Below are 22785 nucleotides of genomic sequence, written 5' to 3' on the forward strand. Positions count from 1 at the left end.
GATCAGTCTTCTCCTTGTATGAGCTGAAAGTTTAGAGGGACGGCCAGGTCTTGGTAGATTTGCAGTGGTCTGATACTCCTTCCATTTCAATATTATCGCTTGCACAGTGCTCCTTGGGATGTTTAAAGCTTGGGAAATCTTTTTGTATCCAAATCCGGCTTTAAACTTCTTCACAACAGTATCTCGGACCAATAAATTGATTGTGTCCCACTTGCTGTTGATTCTTCACAAAAAAATACAGTTTTATATCTTTATGTTTGAAGCCTGAAATGTGGCAAAAGGTCGCAAAGTTCAAGGGGGCCGAATACCTTCGCAAGGCACTGTATGTCTGCTGGGACATACATGCTGACACCCTAATCTTTCAGTATCCCTTGGATCACTGTACACGAGAGAGAGAGAGAGAGAGAGAGAGAGAGAGAGAGAGAGAGAGAGAGAGAGAGAGAGAGAGAGAGAGAGAGAGAGAGAGAGAGAGAGAGAGAGAGAGAGAGAGAGAGAGAGAGAGAGAGAGAGAGAGAGAGAGAGAGAGAGAGAGAGAGAGAGAGAGAGAGAGAGAGAGAGAGAGAGAGAGAGAGAGAGAGAGAGAGAGAGAGAGAGAGAGAGGAGAGAGAGAGAGAGAGAGAGAGAGAGAGAGAGAGAGAGAGAGAGAGAGAGAGAGAGAGAGAGAGAGAGAGAGAGAGAAACATTAAATCTATCTTCTCTGGCCTCCATGGTCGATATGGATGACTCTTCAAGGGGGATGCCACTCAATATGGACCTCCGCCATATCCTCCAATCTTATTATAGTGGGTGGACTGGGGGGGTGGCTGGCTGGGTGGACTGGGGCTGGGTGTACTGTACTGCCCACCCCCCTCTCACTGACCCTGGGTGATTAATGACTGGTCAAGCTGTTGACAGGCTTTAAGGGTTTCTAGATCAAGTGTTTCTAGATCATGTAAAGCAAACCATCTGGTTTCTGTATCAGATATGTCAGAACACATTTGACTCCCCGTGTTTATTGTGAGGTTAGACTAGCTGGTTACAGGTTAGACTACCGCTATGCATATTTGAATAGAGGTTATTTGCGCACGCATGCCATCTATAACCTAAAAGGGTTCTTTGGCTGTCATAATAGCAGATCCCTTCGAAGAAGCCTTTTTGGTTCCATATAGAACCCGTTTGGGGTTCCATGTAGAACCATTTCCACGGAGGGGTTCTACCTGAAACCGAAAAAGGCTTCTACCTGGAACCAAAAAGGGTTCTCGTATGGGGACAGCCGAAGAACCCTTTTGGAACCCTTTTTCCCTAAGAGTTTGTACCTACTGGTAGGACGGTACTGTTTGTATCTCACAATAATGTGTTTTTACTTCTATACCTTCTCCTTTGCTAGCTGTTGTCTGTCCTGTCTCTGCTTACATAAGTGTGTTATGTAATTCTCCGTCTGTGTCCATGTCCGTTTTCCGTCTCTGTGTGAGTGTTTTTTCCTCTGAATGGGTTTGTGTGTCGTCGTTGTCTGTGGTTATGTCTCTTTGCGTCTCTATGTTATCCACCATGGCTATCTGTGTGTATACCAACGTGTGTGTGTGTGTCTCAAGATTTGTCTCTGTCTCAGGTCAATATATACAGTATATGCATGTACTACGTGTGAACAAGTGAATATATTTGGCATCTATCTTATCTATCTATGCTGTAGTCTACATGAGTCTTGAGGGGGGCGGGCCCTATTGGGCTGATTATTTTGGAGTGAAAAGTCTCTGTACTGCTGACGGGGCAGGGGAGGCCAAAAACAGCTCAGCGTGGCAGGGAGAGAGCAGGGGGACTGAGAGAGAGACAAACAGAGAGAAGGGGGGATCGCCTGAGCAGCAACCAAAATGGCCAACATTAACGGTAAGACCCTGGGCTCAGAGAGACAAGATGGAGATATTATGAGACGGTGTCTGCCGGCACACTGAGATCTATCAGTGAATTGGTGGGGAGGCAGGTGACCTATTGAATGGGCAAAGCAGTGTCTCGTTTCAGACATTGGCACTGTTAGAATTACAGTACCTGTCGTCCTCAGCCGTCGGGGCGTTTCCACATATAGGGACTGACCCCGTCTGTCCAGTGTAGAGCTGTGCATTTAGTGACCGTGGCTTTGGAGAGAAGATTTGGGGAGATTTTGACCACTCACTGACCAGTGAGTGTTTGAGACCGTTCCAACGGTCCAATGGTGGCGACTAGGGTTTTGACGATACCAGTATCGCAACATTTTTTCCATGGCACAAAAATTAAACTCTTTGATCCTTTGAAAAGCTCATTCTGGCCTTAGTGGTGACCATCCAGAGTTGTGTTGTAGCTTGTTACAGCATGTAGGGACCATATATGTGATTGTTTGTGTGTAGGTAAGAGGCTAGTAGTGTAATGAGCTGATCTGTGCCCCATCTGACAGGGTTACCTCTTTGGGCAGCAGGGTTGGCAGAGCCAAAGTGTTTCACAGGGCTACTCTGGGACTTCCTGCGTGCCCCCTGCGTGCCCCGTAGTGTTAAAATGGCTGGGGGGTGGTTTTGGTTGTGGTGGTAAATAAAATGCCAGGTCAGGCTGTGAATTGGTTGACTGGTGATTTTATTATGTTGTAGTAAAGATTGAGTCCAGTCATTCAGTCAGTCAGTCAGTCAGTCAGTCATTCAGTGCTCAGCTCTGTGGTGGTTAGATTTTTTTATTTTTATTTATTTTTTTATTTCACCTTTATTTAACCAGGTAGGCTAGTTGAGAACAAGTTCTCATTTGCAACTGCGACCTGGCCAAGATAAAGCATAGCAGTGTGAGCATACAACAAAGAGTTACACATGGAGTAAACAATTAACAAGTCAATAACACAGTAGAAAACGAAGGGGGGGTCTATATACAATGTGTGCAAAAGGCATGAGGAGGTAGGCAAATAATTACAATTTTGCAGATTAACACTGGAGTGATAAAAGATCAGATGGTCATGTACAGGTAGAGATATTGGTGTGCAGAAGAGCAGAAAAGTAAATAAATAAAAACAGTACGGGGATGAGGTAGGTGAAAAGGGTGGGCTATTTACCAATAGACTATGTACAGCTGCAGCGATCGGTTAGCTGCTCAGATAGCTGATGTTTGAAGTTGGTGAGGGAGATGAAAGTCTCCAACTTCAGCGATTTTTGCAATTCGTTCCAGTCACAGGCAGCAGAGTACTGGAACGAAAGGCGGCCAAATGAGGTGTTGGCTTTAGGGATGATCAGTGAGATACACCTGCTGGAGCGCGTGCTACGGATGGGTGTTGCCATCGTGACCAGTGAGCTGAGATAAGGCGGAGCTTTACCTAGCATAGACTTGTAGATGACCTGGAGCCAGTGGGTCTGGCGACGAATATGTAGCGAGGGCCAGCCGACTAGAGCATACAAGTCGCAGTGGTGGGTAGTATAAGGTGCTTTAGTGACAAAACGGATGGCACTGTGATAGACTGCATCCAGTTTGCTGAGTAGAGTGTTGGAAGCCATTTTGTAGATGACATCGCCGAAGTCGAGGATCAGTAGGATAGTCAGTTTTACTAGGGTAAGCTTGGCGGCTGTGAGGAGTGCTGCATTGTATTTCCTCATGGTGTAAGAGTATGCGGAACTTGGCATAGATAGAGAGGTTTCTCTAAGATTATGGCAAATACGGCTTTTAATTTGGTGTGTGTGTGTGTGTGTGTGTGTGTGTGTGTGTGTGTGTGTGTGCGCGCGCGCGTGTGACTCCCCCTTCCCACTTCCTATTGTCTGTACTATTCTCAGAGAGTTCATTATATCACTATATTAACATGAACCAATATAATCGTGACTTAGTATAGAGTCAATCTATTGGACCGTCAAATGAAGGGTTTGTTTTGCCCCGGCTTGTTGTGGTATGTCTTCCTTTTCTTAGTGCACTTAGTCTGTGCATTTAACAGTGTTACCGTGTGCTGGTTAATGTCGCAAAGTGCCAACACATCAGAGAGCTGTATGCTACTGTACTGTAGTTCCAGCTGTTGGGACAGTGGGCAGATGTGTGTGTGTGTGTGTACTGGAGGCTTTGAGGGTATTAATAGTGTGTGGTAATGTTTATAAATAGTCCTCCTACTGGTCAGGTATATCAGTGCACTCTATTCTAATTTCCAGGGCCAGGCTCACTCATAACACTGATAGCCATGGAGTAACGACCACATGTCTTTGTCACTACAGTTTACCACCTCCGAGTTCAGCTTCATTACACTGTGCTACCAGTGTTTTGGCTGTAATTACTCTGTTGGTCGGGAGCTACTGCTACTTATTCCATGGAGGGATCAGGCCAGGGGAGCCTCCATTTTGGCTCTGAGAGGGCCCAGTCGCAGTGGCTCCAGTTGCTGGGTGACTGATCGAGGGAGACGGACAGGGTGCAGAAAGGGGGTGGAAGCGGGCTTGAAGATTGTCAGCAGGTGCTCTCCGAGGCAACATTTAAATTCAGGGTTCCTGCTCCCTCCTCTCCTCTTTTCTTTCCTCTTCTCTCTCCTTTCATCTACACAGTGTGCAGGCTATATTAAGCCCAGGCCATCTCCCCCTGCTCCTGTCTGTGTTTTCTCTCTGCCTGGTGATCACTGTCCCTCTGCTCTGCCTACGCACGGCTGAAAGGCCTTCTGGCCCACTGACCACTGGAGAGTCAGAGACAAACAGGAACTGACTGGCTGGTGATGCTGTGGGGTTTTTGTAAAAGGCACATAGGCAGGAACAGGGAGGAGGAGAGACTCTTGCAGCTCTGACTGTCCCTGCGGCCGTTAGCAACCAACTAAAATAATCTGAGGAAGTGTCAGATGCATGGGCTTGTCCCCTCCCCCACCTTGCCTCAATGAAGACCATGTTGGCTTCCACTCTGTTTCTCATTGGTTTATCCTTGAATTGAACATGTAGACAATGCATCTAACTTTCTTATTTTTCCACCTATTCTACCTCTTGTCAATTCCCCTCTCCATCCCTCTTACCGTCTATCCTTCTCTGGCTCCTCTGCTCTCCCCTCCTCTCCTCCTCCTCTCCTCCTCCTCTCCTCAGTGATGGATCTGATCTACTGGAAGGACACAGAGCGTACAGGCATGGTATTCACAGGGCTGGTGGTGGTTTTGCTGTCCTTGTTCCAGCTCAGCATCATCACAGTCATCTCCACCATCTCCCTGGGCGCCCTGTGCTTCACTGTCTCAGTCAGCCTCTACTATAAGATCCTGCACGTGCTCAACATGGGAGACGGAGTGCCCCCCTTCAAGTGAGTGGCTGGCCACCTGGCATGAGATGGGATAGAATGGGGGTGGGGAAGTGTTCCTATTACACCTGGAGGGGGTTCTCTTCTCTCAATGTAATCATGTTCTCTCCTCTCCATTCTCTTTGTCTGTCCTCTTCTCTGCTCTTTTAAAAATATTTCCTCTTTTGTCCTTTATTCCTGTCTTCTTCCTCTCCTCTCCCCTCTTCTTTTCCTATTTCCTCTCGCCTTTCCTCTCCTATTTCCTCTCATCCCCCACTCCCTTCCACTCTTGTTTATCTCCTCTCTTCTCTAATAACATTGTGGGAGTGGCATTCAGGAATAGGTTCTTAATTGGCTGGATTCCCTCACCTCCCAAAATAAATCCTGTCTGGGATCACAGTCCGGTGGGCTTGTCTTTAAGAAAACGGCAGTTTTTTTTAGGTTAACCACTGCTGTGTGACAAAATAGTTGATAGAATTCATCCATCGTGATCCGAAAGGACATTTTGACTTGAATATCTGTGGTGATGAAAATCATTGAGGCATAAGACGACAAACCGTGTTCTGCGTCATGACGCTCGTGGCGACAATCGCTCATTTTCTATCCAACACTGCCTCTTTCCTCCTTTCCCATTGGTCCTGAACTCTATCTCCCTCTTTCTCCATCACTCCCCCTCTATCACTCTGTCTTTTAATGCGCCCTCTGTTTCTACCCCCCTCTCTTTCTGTCCTCAGGGCGTATCTAGATTTGGATATCAGTTTCAGTGGGGAGCTGGCTGACCAATACACTCAGAAGGTCATCGTTGCAGTCGTCTCTGCTGCTAACTCACTCAAGAATCTCTTCCTGGTTGGAAACCTCTTCGACTCTCTCAAGGTGAGGCTGCCTAGGTGTTGGATCTCATCGATCTTCGTCTAGAAAGGGCCAGAATATGGCAGTACCTTTTTTATATGCTCTCCTTCAAGAGCTCCTCTCAAGTCTCATTCATTCACTTAAAACTTCTTCAGGGTTGGTGGGTCCCCTGCGGGACGGTTGAGCTAACGCGGGCTAATGCGATTAGCATGAGGTTGTAAGTAACAAGAACATTTCCCAGGACATAGACATATCTGATATTGGCAGAAAGCTTAAATTCTTGTTAATCTAACTGCACCAATTTACAGTAGCTATTACAGTGAAAAAAGACCATGCTATTGTTTGAGGAGAGTGCACAGTTTTGAACATGAAAACTTATTAATAAGTCTTGATACAACATTTTGAACAGAAACGCAAAATGGTTCATTTGATCAGTCTAAATCTTGGCACATACACTGCTGCCATCTAGTGGCCAAAATCTAAATTGCACATGGGCTGGAATAATACATACTTTCTCTTGCATTTCAAATATGATGGTACCAGATCTTTTACCAGATCTATTGTGCTATACTCTCCTACATTCCTTTCACATTTCCACAAACTGCGAGGTGTTTCCTTTCAAATGGTACCAATAATATGCATATCCTTGCTTCAGGGCCTGAGCTACAGGCAGTTAGATTTGGGTATGTCATTTTAGGCGAAAATTAAAGGGGCCGATCCTTATTAAGGTTCAAATAACTTTTTACACAAGGAAGCTCTTCAGAATGGCATGGACCTTTTGTCCCTCAAAACATGCCCTTTCTCTCTCTGCCTCTCTCTCTCTTTACATCTCCTTCCCTTCTCCTCCTTGTCTCTTGAACCCAGTCCATGAGGCCATCTTGTCGTTGTGGATTTACTTCAACCTTACTACATCTAGCTGTCTGTTCTCGAACTCTCTTTCTTTTCTTCGAGCAGACATCCCTCCCTCCTCTTTCTCTATCCACCTTTTTCTCTTCCTCTGCTCTGTACTGGCATCAGCCTGCCTCCCCGCTCACTGGAGATGACGACATTGTCATGCCCACCGTCGTCAAATGACAAATGACGACTGTGTTTCCTAACAAGACCACTATCAAAGACCGCTGCTGTCATACCCACAACTCACTGTGGTTCATATGATTGTGATAATCGTGTACATATGGTCCTGCCGCTTTCAGCGTTCCCTGGTTTCTGTCTGCAACCGGAGTGTGATGCAAGCAAACTGGCAGCAAGTTTGCAGAACGTTGGGATTTTATTGAATTGGCATCGGGGACGATGCGTCACATTGTAAGGGTAGCAATAAGAAAGTAGTCCAACTGTATCGTCCCCTTACCAGTATACCTGAGAGCTCTCAAAGCATTGCAACGGTGTCCTTTTTTGGGGGGTTGGCTAAAACAACATAGTGCTCACGCAAAGGTTACTTTTAACAGTTTGCCAAAGGTTCTCGTCCTTTTCCTCTCCCCATCCTATGTATGTGTTTCATACAGAACATGTACGACATTTCTCTGTGTGTATTTCAGTTACACTCTAGGTCAGTCCTGACATATTGATGAAGCGTGTTCCCTTGTCGGAGTCACACAACATGTACGGCAAACTTCCGACTAGTAATTCAATCAAATTCAATTCTAATCTGAATCTCAGTTCATTATGAAATGATACAACGTTTCTGCTAGAAACCTTCTTTTTAGACTTCGTTCATTTTCTCTCCAGTTTTCCCGGGACAGTAGAAGGAAAACATTGGCACATTAAATCAACAACAGTCATGTGACTTGCACCATAATGCTTTAGGGTTAAATGTAAATTTACAGCAGGAGTACTTAGTGTGACTTATCACAGTTAGTGAGAGCCAGTGTGACTGTACCACGTAGCCTTAAGCCTGAGCCCCAGAAGCCGCAGAGCCCCCTTGGTCTCAACCCTGACCTGGCCGGTATGTGACATGGGACACAGGTGGCTGTTAACCCAGTTACAGGGTACGAGAGGAGTTTCGTCTTCTCTGAGAGGGGGGTGTCCCGTTTCAGGATGGGGGCATGGGCCCTAAGTGACAACCCACTGAGCTATATTACACCAACTCCACAAGGGTTATGGTGGATGATCTGGGAAATATGTGCTCAATTAATATGTGCATTCATTGACATTTTACATTTGAGTCATTTGGCAAACGCGCCTATCCAGAGAGAGTTACAGTTCAAATGAATGCACTAAGATAGCTAGGTGGGACAACCACATATCTCAGTCCTAGTAAGTACATTTTTCCTCAATAAAGTAGCTATCGGGAAAGGGGGGGGGGGGTTGCTGTGGGATTATTTAAGATACTCTTTGCAACACATTTACCACAAGCTTATACATTCTAAGTCTTTGGCGGTCCTGTACCACTCAGTTGGTAGAGCATGGCGCTTGCATCGCCAGGGTAATGGGTTCAAATCCCGGGGGCCGCCCATACTTCAAATGTATGCATGCATGACTGTAAGTTGCTATGGATAAAAATCTTTTGCTAAATATATTTATATTTTGATGGAATTTGCTATGCTTATTGCAGAGAGTACATTCAAATTGTGCGTTGTGTATGTGGAGCTCACTGTGTTTCCTCCCGTTCTTCTCAGCTCCTGGCTCTGATGTACCTGGTGACTTTCCTAGGAGACCTGTGTAATGGCCTTACTGTGCTCATCATTGGTGAGAATCACGGACACAGTTGGAATCAGTATTCAAATAACTTTATTGAATTGCCATTCAATAAACATGATGGCCATTTGTCCTGCAGAGACTGATACCATTGGCTGATGCATGCCAACATTGTTGAATATTGCACTTCTAGTATTTTTTATTTGACCTTTATTTTACTAGGCAAGTCAGTTAAAACTGAAAAATTCTTATTTTCAATGACGGCCTAGGAACTGTGGGTTAACTGCCTGTTCAGGGGCAGGGGTTAACTGCCTGCCTGTTCAGGGGCAGAATGACAGATTTGTATCTTGTCAGCTCGGGGATTTGAACTTGCAACCTTTCGGTTACTAGTCCAACGCTCTAACCAGTAGGCTACCCCGTCAGTTGAAGACGGCCGGCTTATATTGTTTTATCAACTGCCTTTTTATTTGAATAAAAGGGCATGCCATGTTGTTAGTCTGAAGAAGCTACTTACTCAATCAGAAAGCTTAACACATGCCATCTCCTCCCCTTCTGTCCTCTTCTCCAGGTGTGATCGCTCTATTCTCTCTACCGCTGGTCTACAGGCAGCACCAGGTAAAATCTCACTCACGCTGCTGACAACTGCTCTCCTGATTTATTCACTGAGTTGTTCAAATGAAGTGAGTTTCTCGCCAATACCTCTTTTGACGTTCCAGGCAAAAGTGGACGGCTTCGTTGCAGGAATTCAGGCCAACGTTGACAACGCCAAGGACATGTGAGTATGGCGCCATCTTTCGTCACAGCGGTGGAATGCAACATTCCTCTTTCCTTCCTTTAGTTTTCCATTGCAGCTCTGCAGACTCTGAACTTATTTCTGAATAACTGACATTTACTCAATTTGTAATGGCTGGCAGTATTGGAGAAATGGTATGGAAAAAACCTATAACCTTTTGTCAAATGACCAAAGTAAATGAGATCATGTGATATTGACCCCTCTCTTTAATACAGTCTCCACAGAATTGCCCAAGGTGGTGGTCCCACCCCTGACACAACCCCTGGCGGTGCCAAGCCCAAAACACAATGAAGAGTCATGGCGGACAGGGGAGGAGGATGAGGAGCAGAGAAGAGAAGAGGAGGAGTTACAGGCTGTCACTCAGATGTCTTACTCAGCAGTCTGTTCTCAGAGCTCCAGAACGTGGAGTTTCTGCGATGGGGGGGGGGGGGGGGGGGGGGGTTGTGTAGGGAGTCAAACCATGGGGTTGGGACATGATGATACATGACTGTATACTGTATGGTGGGATAGGGTAGGTTGCTAGTGGGTGAGGATGAGGGAACGGGAGTGATATCTGGACGGGAGTTGTTGCTGTTTCGAAGGAAGGTTTAAGACACAGCTCAGTGTTAAATGACCTACATGGGTGATTGTGGCTTGAATGATAGACACTGTGGCAGTCCAGAAAAGTAATAAGACTGATTGGAACCTCGAACTCTAGGAGACCTGTGTGTTCCTTATTGACAGCTGTATATCTGAACAGAGGGAAGTAAAAACTTCAGAATAGAGTCCAGCGGGACTGGAGTTCACCAGGAGCTAGGACAGGGTCAGGCCCGGGTCAGAGGTTAGAGTTCACCAAACAAGAGTTCATCATTATTCATGGCAGCCTAACACTTGGAATCAGGATGTGCGTGTGTGTGTGTGTGTGTGTGTGTGTGTGTGTGTGTGTGTGTGTGTGTGTGTGTGTGTGTGTGTGTGTGTGTGTGTGTGTGTGTGTGTGTGTGTGTACACAGTATGTGTGAGTTGACATGCAGCTTGTTGATCTGAACCTGTTACCTGAGAGCTATTAAAACCACAATTTGTTATTTTAATTTCAAATGTTCTGTTTCTTTTTGCCCACATGAATTATCCACACGTCTGAGATTTGTGTTCATCAACGTTGAACATTCTCATTTCACCAGTCTATACAACCAGTCAAGTTTCTCAAATTAGCCCCACCTTCAACTGTAGGATGCAACAGCACAGTCAGAACCAGGCCTCTAAATGCCTTATCTGGATGAATGAATGATTGAAAATGTACACAAAGATTGAGGTAAAAATGAATTTGGGTAATACAGTACTGAGTATTGAAGGTAAAACCAGATCTCTGATGATGGAGTATTGAAACAATTATATGAATCTCCTTCATCGCAGAGGCGCATATATGTTCTTCTGGTCATGCATCAGAAGTATTTATGCAAAGGAGTTTAAAAAATAAAAGGTGGAAAAATCGGAAGACCTATGAGGGGGGTAGTATTACCCAAACATTGAACCCCCATCACCCACACAGAGGGTACCTCTAGCCTAACATCTCGTGGACAGATGCACGCAACATAGGATGGTATCGTAGTCTGTCAACAGACTGCGGGATGCAACGACTAACAAGGAACTTTGTTCCAGTGTGCAGATTTTTTCATCACTAATAATTTGGACAAAACAAGATTTCAAGGGGGTTCGTATCTTTCAAATTTTGGAAGGGGAGGAGACATTTGGTACATGCTTGAGAGTTTCCTTTTAGGGTTGTGGAGACCGATAGTCTCAGTATCTTTTCTTATAAATTCAGCAAAGAAAGACACTTCCCTTTTTCAGGACCCTGTCTTTCAAAGATAATTCGTAAAAATCAAAATAACTTGTGGAACGGTCGTTAAGACACTAACAGCTTACAGACGGTAGGCAATTAAGGTCACAGTTATGAAAACTTAGGACACTAAAAGGCCTTTCTACTGACTCTGAAAAACACCAAAAGAAAGATGCCCAGGGTCCCTGCTCATCTGCGTGAACGTGCCTTAGGCATGCTTCAAGCAGGCATGAGGACTGCAGATGTGGCCAGGGCAATAAATTGCAATGCCCGTACTGTGAGACGCCTAAGACAGAGCTACAGTGAGACAGGACGGACAGCTGATCGTCCTCGCAGTGGCAGACCACGTGTAACAACCCCTGCACAGGACCGGTACATCCGAACATCACACCTGTGGGACAGGTACAGGATGGCAACAACTGCCCGAGTTACACCAGGAACGCACAATCCCTCCATCAGTGCTGACTGTCCGCAATAGGCTGAGAGAGAATGGACTGAGGGCTTGTAGGCCTGTTGGAAGGCGGGTCCTCACCAGACATCACTGGCAACAATGTCGCCTATGGGCACAAACCCACCGTCGCTGGACCAGACAGGACTGGCAAATAGTTCTCTTAGTTTTGTCTCACCAGGGGTGATGGTCAGATTCGCGTTTATCATCGAAGGAATGAGCGTTACACCGAGGCTTGTACTCTGGAGCGGGATCGATTTGGAGCTGGAGGGTCCGTCGTGGTCTGGGGCGGTGTGTCACAGCATCATCGGACTGAGCTTGTTGCCATTGCAGGCAATTTCAACGCTGTGCGTTACAGGGAAGACATCCTCCACCCTCATGTGGTACCCTTCCTGCAGGCTCATCATGATATGACCCTCCAGCATGACAATGCCACCAGCCATACTGCTCGTTCTGTGCGTGATTTCCTGCAAGACAGGAATGTCAGTGTTCTACCATGGCCAGTGAAGAGCCCGGATCTCAATCCCATTGAGCACATCTGGGACCTGTTGGGTCGGAGGGTGAGGGCTAGGTCCATTCTCCCCAGAAATGTCTGGGAACTTGCAGGTGCCTTGCTGGAAGAGTGGGGTAACATTTCACAGCAAGAACTGGCAAATCTGGTGCAGTCCATGAGGAAGAGATGCACTGCAGTACTTAATGCAGCTGGTGGCCACACCAGATACTGACGGTTTCTTTTGATTTTGACTCCCCCCTTTTTTCAGGGACACATTATTCAATTTCTGTTAGTCACATGTCTGTGGAACAGTTTATGTCTCAGTTGTTGGAATCTTATGTTCATACAGATATTTACACTTAAGTTTGCTGAAAATAAACGCAGTTGACAGTGAGAGGACGTTTCTTTTTTTGCTGACTTTATATCTCCCCAAGAACCTAATTGAGCATCTGGCACAATTTACGTGAAATATTAGTTCTGGGTTTCCGAGATTACGTCTAGCCTGACAGAGTGTTTGGGAGCAATGACTCAATAGGTGCCCTTCTAAGAACAGTCGCATTAATGCGTGAATTACTTTGCTTGGCTACCCAAACTCCTTGCTCCGGGCCAAACACTACGCCACTACCACAGATGTTACTTTCTTCTCCGTAATGAGTACCTCCCCGACAATTTTTAGAACGTAAACACATTCTAGCCATTCTGATTGGTCCCAGAAACCGATGGGTTGGGCCAGAGCCAGAACACACATGGGTAAAGCGGTGTTTGGAAAATGTGTCATTGACTTTGATCCTGGGGGTTCGAGACGATCCGATCGCTGATGACTTTGTTTTGTACAACACCCCTCGTTTTGAAGTCACCACAAATGATTTAAACGATGGCAGTCTCAGACTGAAGTATGTAGCGGACATAGAGCAGTGGAACAATTCAATTTGAGTTGTCAGGGAGTGAATCACTAGCTAGATAACTGCTTCTAGACACCTTCTGTAACAAGCCATTCAAGTTAGACTAAAAACCAATAATTTTTTCGAGTCATTTCACAATAATGTAAAATCATCATCATCATCCATTTTGGTGTAAAGAAATATTTCAGAACATGCTGCCACTGAAATGCCCACCATCTATTACTTTAAGGTCCTCACCAGAGCTTGGCAGTGTGCTTTAGTCGTGCACTAAACCTGCAAAGTTTTTTATGGGTACATTTTCTTCTGCCTTATAATTATTGTATGTTCTGACTCTGTGTGCAATAATGTTGGACTTGTATGTTAAGAATTAACTTTATCCCAGGACATGATTAGATGTGGCTGATCACCTACACTTGACATCGCTCTCCCTGTTGCACTGATCTCACTACACAATCCTAGGGATGCCTGATGGCCCAGAGACCTGAACCCTTGGTAGATGGTGAATTGGAGGATGAGAGGTGAGATGGGTTATGGTTCACAGGAAGACTTTATTAACTAATCCCTTAGAAGAGGCAAGGACAGGAGAGCAAGTCTTATCAAACCTCAAATTAAATGTCATTACTTGTATTATACATAGACCAACATTAATTATTTTGTATGATCAAAAATCAAATGGGTACCCAAACGTTTAATTTTGCAATAAGATATTAAACACAAAATCTTGACAAACAAATCAACATTTTTATGAGTCTAGTGTTTGATTCCATTATGTGTTTTCCCACCACTTTGTGTGTGTGTGTGTGTGTGTGAGAGAGAGAGAGAGAAAGAGAGAGAGAGCGATTAAGACTCCCGAGTTTTTGATATTAACGTTTTTATGCTAAACTAAAAGAAAAAGAGGGAGTGTTATCGTTGCCATTTGATGACTAGCTTTTTACCACAAGGAGGCGACAAAAGCCAATCCATGTACTGCAACAGTAATACCGTGTCACAGATTAATAGTGAAGGTGTCACTCCATTTTGATTTTGAATACGACATTTACACTTGATCGACTGTGACTCTGCAGAACCTAATGTGCAAATATCCGCGAGGCTGAGATATCTTTAGAATTGATGATTGTAAAATTAACCAGAAATTACTAAATTGACTGGAAGTGCAGTACTGCTTGCCCAGGCCTCAAATATAGTGCAGTAGGCGACATAATGTATGGGCCGAGAGCGAACTCGACCATTGGCCTTACTGGCGTTTCAGTATGTGCATTTATAAAAGAAATCGACACGTGACAGAAGGAAATTGGGGCATTTAAACTGGTTTACCTTGACAAGTCTCAACATGCCCTTACCTCAAACAAGGCGTTAAATGTGTATTAGTTCCGGTTTGTAGGCATATTGGCTCTGTCTTTTTGTTTAGTCTGTTCTCACTGTAGGACATCGCGATAATATTGCATCAGCCTAAATCTGTTAAAGGTGTGCCACAGATCACTTTCAAACCAGCTGCTTGACAAAGCCGATTCATGTGAACACTTGAAGGGTTGGGCCTCATTTTTTGTAGAATGATGTTTTGTGTTACTGGCCCTCATTTTAAATAGTTAGTAGGGAAATTGTCAAAGGGGAAATGTGTGTCAAAGTCCTCCAAAAGTTGCCTTTCAAGCTTTTCCCTTCCTGTTATATATTCTAAAATGAATAGGAACAGGGAATGGTGGGCTACACAATGCATCTCTATTAATTATTTGAGGTGTTCAATATACTACATTTGAATACAGTACACCAGGGTTGTGAGAAAACAAACAAAACACATTTAAATGTTTATAATTTTCGTTGTTTAGACATAAGACTGTAAAATCACCAGGAAATCAGCTCAAAGTTATTTTAATTTAGAATATATCTTCCCAAGTGTACAAATGATTGATAACTATGTCCAGGCCCCCCGGTTGAATAACATTGGAGACCACCAGTGCAGTACACAAACCTCCAGGTACATGCATGTGCACATTTTTCCACTGGCAAGAAGGCGTGTCTATCAACTCGCTCCTTTCAAAACGCAGTAGTGGAGGAGAGGGGAGGGACTAGTCTAATCACGCTTGATGTTATAAAGCAGACCATCCTCCTCCAATGTCTAACAGATTAGAGTAACGGATTGGAGTATTCAAACCCGGGAGAAGTGACTGTTTTCAATGTTTTTACACAGTTATTATTAGTTCTTTGGGAGATCACAAGACCGCTACTTTTTGAATTATATATATATAAAAATGCTATAGACCAACCTGTCTACTTGACAAATATATTATAGGCTACAGAAGACATTCTCATGGTGCTCTCTTTATTTGCTCCTACTGGAGTAAGGAAAAGGTGTTTGTAACAAGTGCCGAATGTCACCTCCAGTTCCAATGGATTATAACAAGACCATGGCTCCTCCAGTGCCGCCGCACAAACACCAAACTACCCGGCCAGGCGAGGCTCAGGAGCGGGTGTTGAAGTGCGTACTACTCGGCGATGGAGCGGTTGGGAAGACCAGCCTGGTTGTCAGCTACACAACAAATGGCTATCCAACGAAATACGTCCCCACCGCGTTTGATGACTTTTCAGGTGAGTCAGTTAACCATTTATTGTGGCACTATTCTTAGACAAAAATGATACATTTTCCTCCTGTCGACATGAAATCTGCAACTTCCCAGCCAGATAAAATAATAAACATAAAACATGTTCTCTGTTGCACATTGCTACGTTTTGATTTTGACTATGGGTCAACACCCTTATATTGCACATTGCAATAAAGCCTTAACTGACCATAGTGAATGAACATCTGTTATATTGTAAAGGTGAAACGCGCTGGCTCTCCCTTGCAGCCACCCATTCTGCGGAACGAATCACCGAACTTGACTTGCCCTGGAGGCTAACAGCAGCGACTGTCTGTTGCAGGTCTTTGTATTGTTTCACGTAAACTATACGTCCTGGCTTGTTATATGTTCCAGTTGGCAGAGTTCCATTTTCCAAAATGCTGCCACCAGCGATGTTTTGTCTAATGTATAAAACTGTGGAAAACTTCAACAGTATACTAGTTGAAACTATCCTCCGTTGGCAAGTGATGAAAACCGCGGCACACGGTGACGTGATGTCATTATCACAGGAGAGGCCTATCCTTCCTTTTGAAGTTTTCCCTATCAACTTTGATCTCAGGAAACCTCCACCAAAAACACAATGTCTGAATTCATCTAAACTTGCATGACATGATGAGGCGTGATTAGGAAAATGTGACACCCTCTCTATGCCCATCCAAAATGATAATTCGACACAGCTGCCCTTACTTATGCGTTCATCAGCAATATGCATCTATTACAACCATTCTATTATTCTGAACACCTTACTAGACTTCTTCCAACTGCCGCTAGACTTCTTCCAACTGCCGTGGAAGGTTTTGAATGAGAATATTGCATATTTTGATAGGCTTATACACACACTAATATCATTAATATTCATCCCTTCCTCGCTGCCCTCAGAAATTGAAGTTGTAGGCCTAAACTGAACAGAACATGCTTGTTGAACATGTGCCAGACATGGTTTTGGATTGCACAACTCTGGCCATTGTTGTCAGCCTTGACCTAAAAGCCACGTCTCTGCTATAGTGTAATGGGCACATCTGTTGCAATGGCTCTGAGCTGAGATTGTCTTTTTTGCCCCAGTGACAGAGAGGGATTGTGCAGTTTGGGGCCCCCGTTTGATGATGTCATGTATCTGTCCCTGGAATCGGAGCCCTCTTTTGAAAGCTGATTTCTGGGCAGTTATGCAATTTCACAGGTGACACTTGGGGTAGAGGAAAGAGAGGGGGAGGGCAGAGAGTTTTGGGCCCAAGTAGAATTCAAGGAAGATCACATGTCAGAGATTTGGGAAGGATTGCACAATGTGCGCTGGGTTTAATGAGGAGTAGTCCCTGCAGCTCTTTGATCAGGGGGCGTGACCGTATACCCCGGGCGCATTGTAAACGCTTCCATAAGCTTCACCACATTGGGCTCTTTTGAACATGGCCTATAATGAAACTGCTAGTGGCATGACTCATAACACTCTTCCAATCTGGAGAGGGTAATTGGGAGAGTCACTAAACAAACAGATCGGCTTTGTTTTCCTCTGTAGACAGCTTGGCAGGGCCTTTCAAAGCTTGAAAGAACACAGAATGTGATATGAAAGAGTAGTTATAGCCTTTACTTTAACTGGGCGAGTGGGTGGTCGAGACAAGGCCCCCACTCTGAGTTAGGGGGATGGGTGAGGTTTCTGTCCACTGTGTCCAGTAGGTATGAAGTATGTCAAACTGGCTTGTCAGAGGTCTCTCTCTCCCTCTCTGTGTGTGCATGTTTGTTTAAAGTGTCTGGTGGAGTAATGGGGAGGCAGATGGGACAATAGCTCTGCTGACAGCAGGTGATTTAACGCTCTCTCGCTCTCTTGCTCTCTCTCCCCTACAGCGGTGGTGCAGGTGGATGGACACCCTGTGAGACTACAGCTCTGTGACACTGCTGGACAGGTGAGAACAACAGCCTCACATCGACATGCAGCAGAGCAACCCTCCACATACTACATGCAGTGTATAGTAGTATGCTTCGCTAGTTGGTGCTGCGTCCACCGTTCTGTCACATGCATGTATGCCCAGAGGAGAAAAGATGCAGAGCCCCACTGAACTCCCCCGACGGCCGTTCTCCTTCTTCTGCTTGGTTCTCATACATGTCACGTGATTTTAGTGTCCGAGACCGTGTTTGGCTTTCGTCCACCACTCTTGCATGCCGTCTTTGCTGGCGGGTATCGCTCAGGGCAGAATTCTGGGGGCACCGTCTTATTTCCCAGGCTTTCCCACAACTCTGTGGCAGCTGTGGGGCCCGCTGGTGTCTCCTGGGAATGTCTCTCTAACCCCCCCCCCCTAGAGAGAGGTGAATTCCTGGGCTCTGCTGCAACCAGGCAAATCCTTTGGCATAACTTTTGGAGTTGGGGGATGAGAGGAGGGATTTTGGGAATGGTGAGAGGCGATAGAACGCTGTAAACTCATTAGAAGAGATCTGGGCTGAAGCCGCGTTGTGTGGCAACCACCAAGAGGGAGGGAGACGATGCAATCGCAGCAGGTAGCTGTTAATGCATGTTTAAAAAAAATCTTGTTCTCTCTCCCTCTCTTCGCCTCGCCCCTCTCTCTGTAGTTGGGCAGGCATAGGCAGGCACGGTTGGTGTAACTGAGAGTTGTGCCCCTGAGCGCTGAGCATCATGCCAGGCCTTTTTAACATGGTTAGATTGTTCTAGAAAGGGAACAAGTTGTGAAAGCCCTGGTGTTTTCTCTCTGGGCATGGGTGATGTCGTAATCTCATTCTATGGCTACAACACAGAGAGGATAGTTTAGTTTAGTTTACTGGGATCCCCATTTGCTACTGCACATGCAGCAGCTACTCTTTCTGGGGCCCACATAAAGCTTACAATTACATGACAAAGTACCAAACTGTAATAGACAAGAACAACATAAGATATTATATGAAATTCAAAATGTATAATTATTAATACAAGTTTGGACACACCTACTCATTCAAGGGTTTTTCTTTATTTGTACTATTTTCTACATTGTAGAATAATAGTGAAGACGTCAAAACTGTGAAATAACATATATGGAATCATGAAGTAACCAATAAAGTGTTAAACAAATCCAAATACATTTGAGATTCTTCAAAGTAGCCACCCGTTGCCTTGATGACAGCTTTGCACAGTCTTGGTGTTCTCTCAACCAGCTTCATGAGGTAGTCACCTGGAATGCATTTCACAGGTGTGGAATTTATTTCTTCCGTGACGCGTTTGAGCCAATCAGTTGTGTTGTGACAAGGTAGGGGTGGTATACAGAAGCTAGCCCTATTTGGTAAAATACCAATTTCATATTATGGCAAGAACAGCTCAAATAAGCAAAGAGAAATGACAGTCCATCATTACTTTAAGACATGAAGGCCTTTGGTCTGATAATTTGTTTAACATGATTCCGTATGTGTTATTTCATACTTATCATTTCATGCCTTCATCAGTGCCTAAGAAGATTTGACTGTGTTTGGTTGAGTGTAGAGTTCACAACCATTGGCACGAACACAAGGCCCAAACACTTCACAGCGTACATCACTGTAGTGATCTCCACACTGTTGTCTTAGGCCTGCACGGATCTGCCCACTTTGCACACAACTTCAAAATCCCCCACTCTCCCAGTCAGAGACCTAGGGGGGAAAAACAAGCAGATAAAGTCAACAAACACCTACTGTACATATATGTACTTTCATAACAGGAGAACAGATACCACACCCTCAGAGCCTGAGATAAACAATAGCAACGTGGCTGTTTGGTCATTCTCACGAAAAAACCATCAAGTGTCATTTTTTACAATGTCCTCTTGATTAGATTAGGATCTGTACTTATCTATTTCATAATTATTGTGTTTTTTTGATCAGATATTATGCATTTTACCCACGTTTTCACACACAGTCCCAAAAAGTAATACATAAATAAATATTTCTTATATTTTTTAACATTGCTCCCCTAATGAAAATACTTGCGTTAAACATAACACAACACACACAAAAATGATACAATTATTATAAAAAATATAAATTTGCGCTTTTTAGCCGTTTCTTTAATGAGAAGACCAAGTTGGGTAAAGGGGGTGTTTGTGAACTTCAACTTGTATACCATTTTAATGATTTATTCACAAACTACTTTTGTAACTCAATTTGCTACAGACATTTTAAAACTGGATTCATGAGAATTACCCTGTTAATTAAACAGTCACTCCCCGCTCAGAAAGATTGATGCGTTTTGTATGTAAGCCAATATCTCTGCGCCATCACCTCAGTTTGCAAACACTTAAGGTGAAAGTATGATGTGGAAAGGAAAAGTATGTTAAAAAAAAGACTTCCACTCAGAGGCTCCTGAATAGAAAAGAAAGTACCTTTCCATGTCAGGCTTCTGAAAGTGGATAAAGAGAGAGGGGTTTGTGTCAAGTTTCTGCCAGCCTTAATCTGTGTACTCAAGGATGTGGGGAGGCCCATGTTATCCAAATCAGTGTGATATAAAAGAGGTTGGGCTTTACTGCTCAACATAAACAGACTTTTCTCACACAGTTTGTTATGGAGAGATTATCACCACCATTTATTTCCACTGACATCCTGCTTGCTTGGTTTGCATTGACCTATAAAGCGATTACTGCAATGTGTTGGTTTGTTTGTGTGAACCTTGACGTGAAATGCATCACACACTAGAGTTGGTAAATCTCAACTAACTAGGGATGAGGTGCTTTGGAAAGTGTCTGTAAGACCTTGATGGATTTTATGTAACATCATCCGTGCTTGGCTCTGCAAAACAGACTATTAATTTCAGGATCCAGCAGTTTTTATAAAATATTTTAAAAGTCACTGCTGGTCTATCCACTCACCCACGCCATCGGTCTTCTATAAACATACATTTTTTGGGGTGGGAAATATAGTTGCCTAAACAACTTCTCCCATCTGCTTTTTTCCCCTTCTACACTTGTTTGTCAATGTTTATGCCAAGTCAACCTTTTTCAAGATACTCAGTTCACCATTTGTTTGGGTTCACATATAATGGCACTGGCCCTGTGTTACTGCTGAATGTCAACCTCTCACTAACCCTCCCCCTCATGTCCCTTGTGTGTGTCTCTCTCCCTCCTCTCTCCTCAGGATGAATTCGATAAGCTCCGTCACTTCTGCTACTCGCGCACCGACACCCTCCTCCTCTGCTTCAGCGTGGTCAGCCCTGCCTCCTTCCAGAACGTCTGGGAGAAGTGGGTCCCAGAGATCCGCCGGCGCTGCCCGCTGGTGCCCATGCTGCTGGTGGGAACCCAGTGTGACCTGCGCGAGGACGTCAAGGTGCTGATCGAGCTGGCCCGCCGGCGGGAGAGGCCCGTGGCCGAGGTGGACGCCCGCGCCCTGGCGGACAAAGTGGACGCCGTGGCGTACGTGGAGTGCTCGGCGCTCACCCAGAAGAACCTGAAGGAGGTGTTTGACGCGGCCATCGCCGTGGGGATGAAGCACGCCGATAGGAGGGCGCGGCGGGAGAGGAAGGTGCGCAGCACGGCCGATAAGATGAAGACACTGTCCAAGTCGTGGTGGAAGAAGTACTTCTGTATTCCGTAGAGAGCAAAGAGGCGAGGATATTGACTCTGGGACTGGAAACGTGCTCGGACAAGCCTTTGTTGTTCATATGGATTGAAGGACTTCTGTCTTAGCTCCGCTCACATGACCCCACTTTGGTCGAGATTAGGATTGCAAAATACCAGGAACTTTCAATAAATTCCCTGGTTTTCCCGACATCCCAGTTGGCGTATTCCCGAAATCCGAAGGGAATAAGCAGGGAATCGGGAATCTTCCAACTAGGATTTCTGGAAAACCAGGGAATTTATTAAAAAGTTCCGGGAATTTTGCAACCCTAGTCAAAAGGAATGACCAAGGACCCACGGCTTAGTAGAGTGCGAGGATGGACTGGGGACTGGGGGTGAGAGACACTGATTGATGGATTGCAAAGAGACTGACAGGACTGGGCTCCAACCACTCCGTGTCTGCTTGGGCTGGTCTGAACTCTTAACGTCTGAGCAGAGTGCTATCAGAGAAGATCAAGGAGTAAACCCATCAGCATGATTGTCAATATAATGGAGCAAAGAGCGAGTTGAACTCTGAGCAATAATGACTTCTATATAAACTAATGGCTGGGGAGGGGAAAAGACTGGGGTTGTCATGTACTTTTATTCTCCCTCGCAGGAATTGGCCAAATACGGCATTAACATTTTTAAAAAGAATACTATATCTTAATGTGCTGTATGTATTCCTCCTGTCCTTATACCTTATACATGTTCATTTCTTTTATCCACCACTCTGTAATCAAACAGCCAGTAGATCTCATTGGCAGAGCTAGATGAAAATAAACTGAGGGATTAACATGGAATTAAACTCAAACCAAATACCGCTACAATACTAATACAGCTACAATACATTCATATCTACAATCGATTACATTTACAGACTTTCGAGGTATTGATAAGAGACTTTTCCACAGATTCCATCTGGCCCTAATCGTCACTGTCAGCAGCATGACCTGGTCCTCTGGTAATGGTCATTAAGTCAGGGGGTGGAGGCTTACGCCTGGTGTGTGTTTAAACACATGACCGACTGAGGGCCCTAGCCCAGGTTGTGTATGTCGGCCTGTCTGCTTCAGCGGTGTCTGTTGATACAGCTGCTGCCACTGTCAGCAGACCACACAGTGAGGGACTGGGCTCCCCAGACAGAGAAGAGCTCCTCATCAATACATGTTAATGGTCAGACCTTTTGGAGAGTGTTCAACAATTCCCCCCCCCCCCCCCCCCCCCCCCCCCATTGATCTCCACTCAACCTACTTCAGCCGGAGAACTTTGATCGTCACGAGCTCGCCGATTTCCATCCAATAGCCACTCATCTCAACTGGTGGGAGTCTAAGAGCTACTGAGAGTGATGTCTCACTCTGTCGGGGTGAGGAGTTTAGATTGAGGAACACATGGTCATTTGAGTGGTGCCACTGTAAGTTACACTTAACCCAAATACTTTGTTGGAGTCGTGCCAATGATGCCATCCAATGTCCTTTAGACTGTACAGGGTCTGATGCCTCTCTTTT

At 45.0% G+C, this 22785-nt stretch overlaps 2 protein-coding genes across 5 annotated transcripts in view; both read left to right on the top strand.

The window, feature by feature from the left end:
• Window positions 1–10542, top strand: part of LOC109905422 (reticulon-2) — a 17742-nt gene extending 7200 nt beyond the window's left edge. For 3 of the 4 annotated variants that reach the window (XM_031790465.1, XM_020502783.2, XM_020502782.2), the window contains exons 5-10: window positions 5016–5223; window positions 5934–6072; window positions 8664–8733; window positions 9251–9297; window positions 9399–9457; window positions 9691–10542. In XM_031790465.1, the coding sequence (XP_031646325.1) occupies window positions 5016–5223; window positions 5934–6072; window positions 8664–8733; window positions 9251–9297; window positions 9399–9457; window positions 9691–9766 (599 nt within the window). In that variant the 3' untranslated portion in view covers window positions 9767–10542. Of the gene's footprint in view, window positions 1–1730; window positions 1864–5015; window positions 5224–5933; window positions 6073–8663; window positions 8734–9250; window positions 9298–9398; window positions 9458–9690 lie in introns of those variants that run through there. The other variant, XM_020502784.2, reaches the window with a different exon arrangement.
• Window positions 10543–15238: 4696 nt separating this feature from the next.
• On the top strand, window positions 15239–22116 carry LOC109905423 (rho-related GTP-binding protein RhoU). Its single transcript, XM_020502785.2, has 3 exons — window positions 15239–15714; window positions 17583–17641; window positions 20823–22116. Exons 1-3 carry the CDS (start codon window positions 15498–15500, stop codon window positions 21276–21278), a joined length of 732 nt encoding a protein of 243 aa, XP_020358374.1. The 5' UTR covers window positions 15239–15497; the 3' UTR covers window positions 21279–22116.
• The last annotated feature ends 669 nt before the right edge of the window (window positions 22117–22785 follow it).

This window comes from Oncorhynchus kisutch, linkage group LG15, assembly GCF_002021735.2.
Source record: "Oncorhynchus kisutch isolate 150728-3 linkage group LG15, Okis_V2, whole genome shotgun sequence".
NCBI classification, from domain to species: Eukaryota; Metazoa; Chordata; class Actinopteri; order Salmoniformes; family Salmonidae; genus Oncorhynchus; species Oncorhynchus kisutch.

Bases quoted from the DNA above. Each gene is read 5' to 3' on its own strand.
- LOC109905423 (XM_020502785.2), top strand. From the start codon at position 15,498: ATGTCACCTCCAGTTCCAATGGATTATAACAAGACCATGGCTCCTCCA. The intron at 15,715-17,582 runs GTGAGTCAGTTA...TCTCCCCTACAG, and splicing joins CGCGTTTGATGACTTTTCAG to CGGTGGTGCAGGTGGATGGA. The intron at 17,642-20,822 runs GTGAGAACAACA...CTCTCTCCTCAG, and splicing joins TCTGTGACACTGCTGGACAG to GATGAATTCGATAAGCTCCG.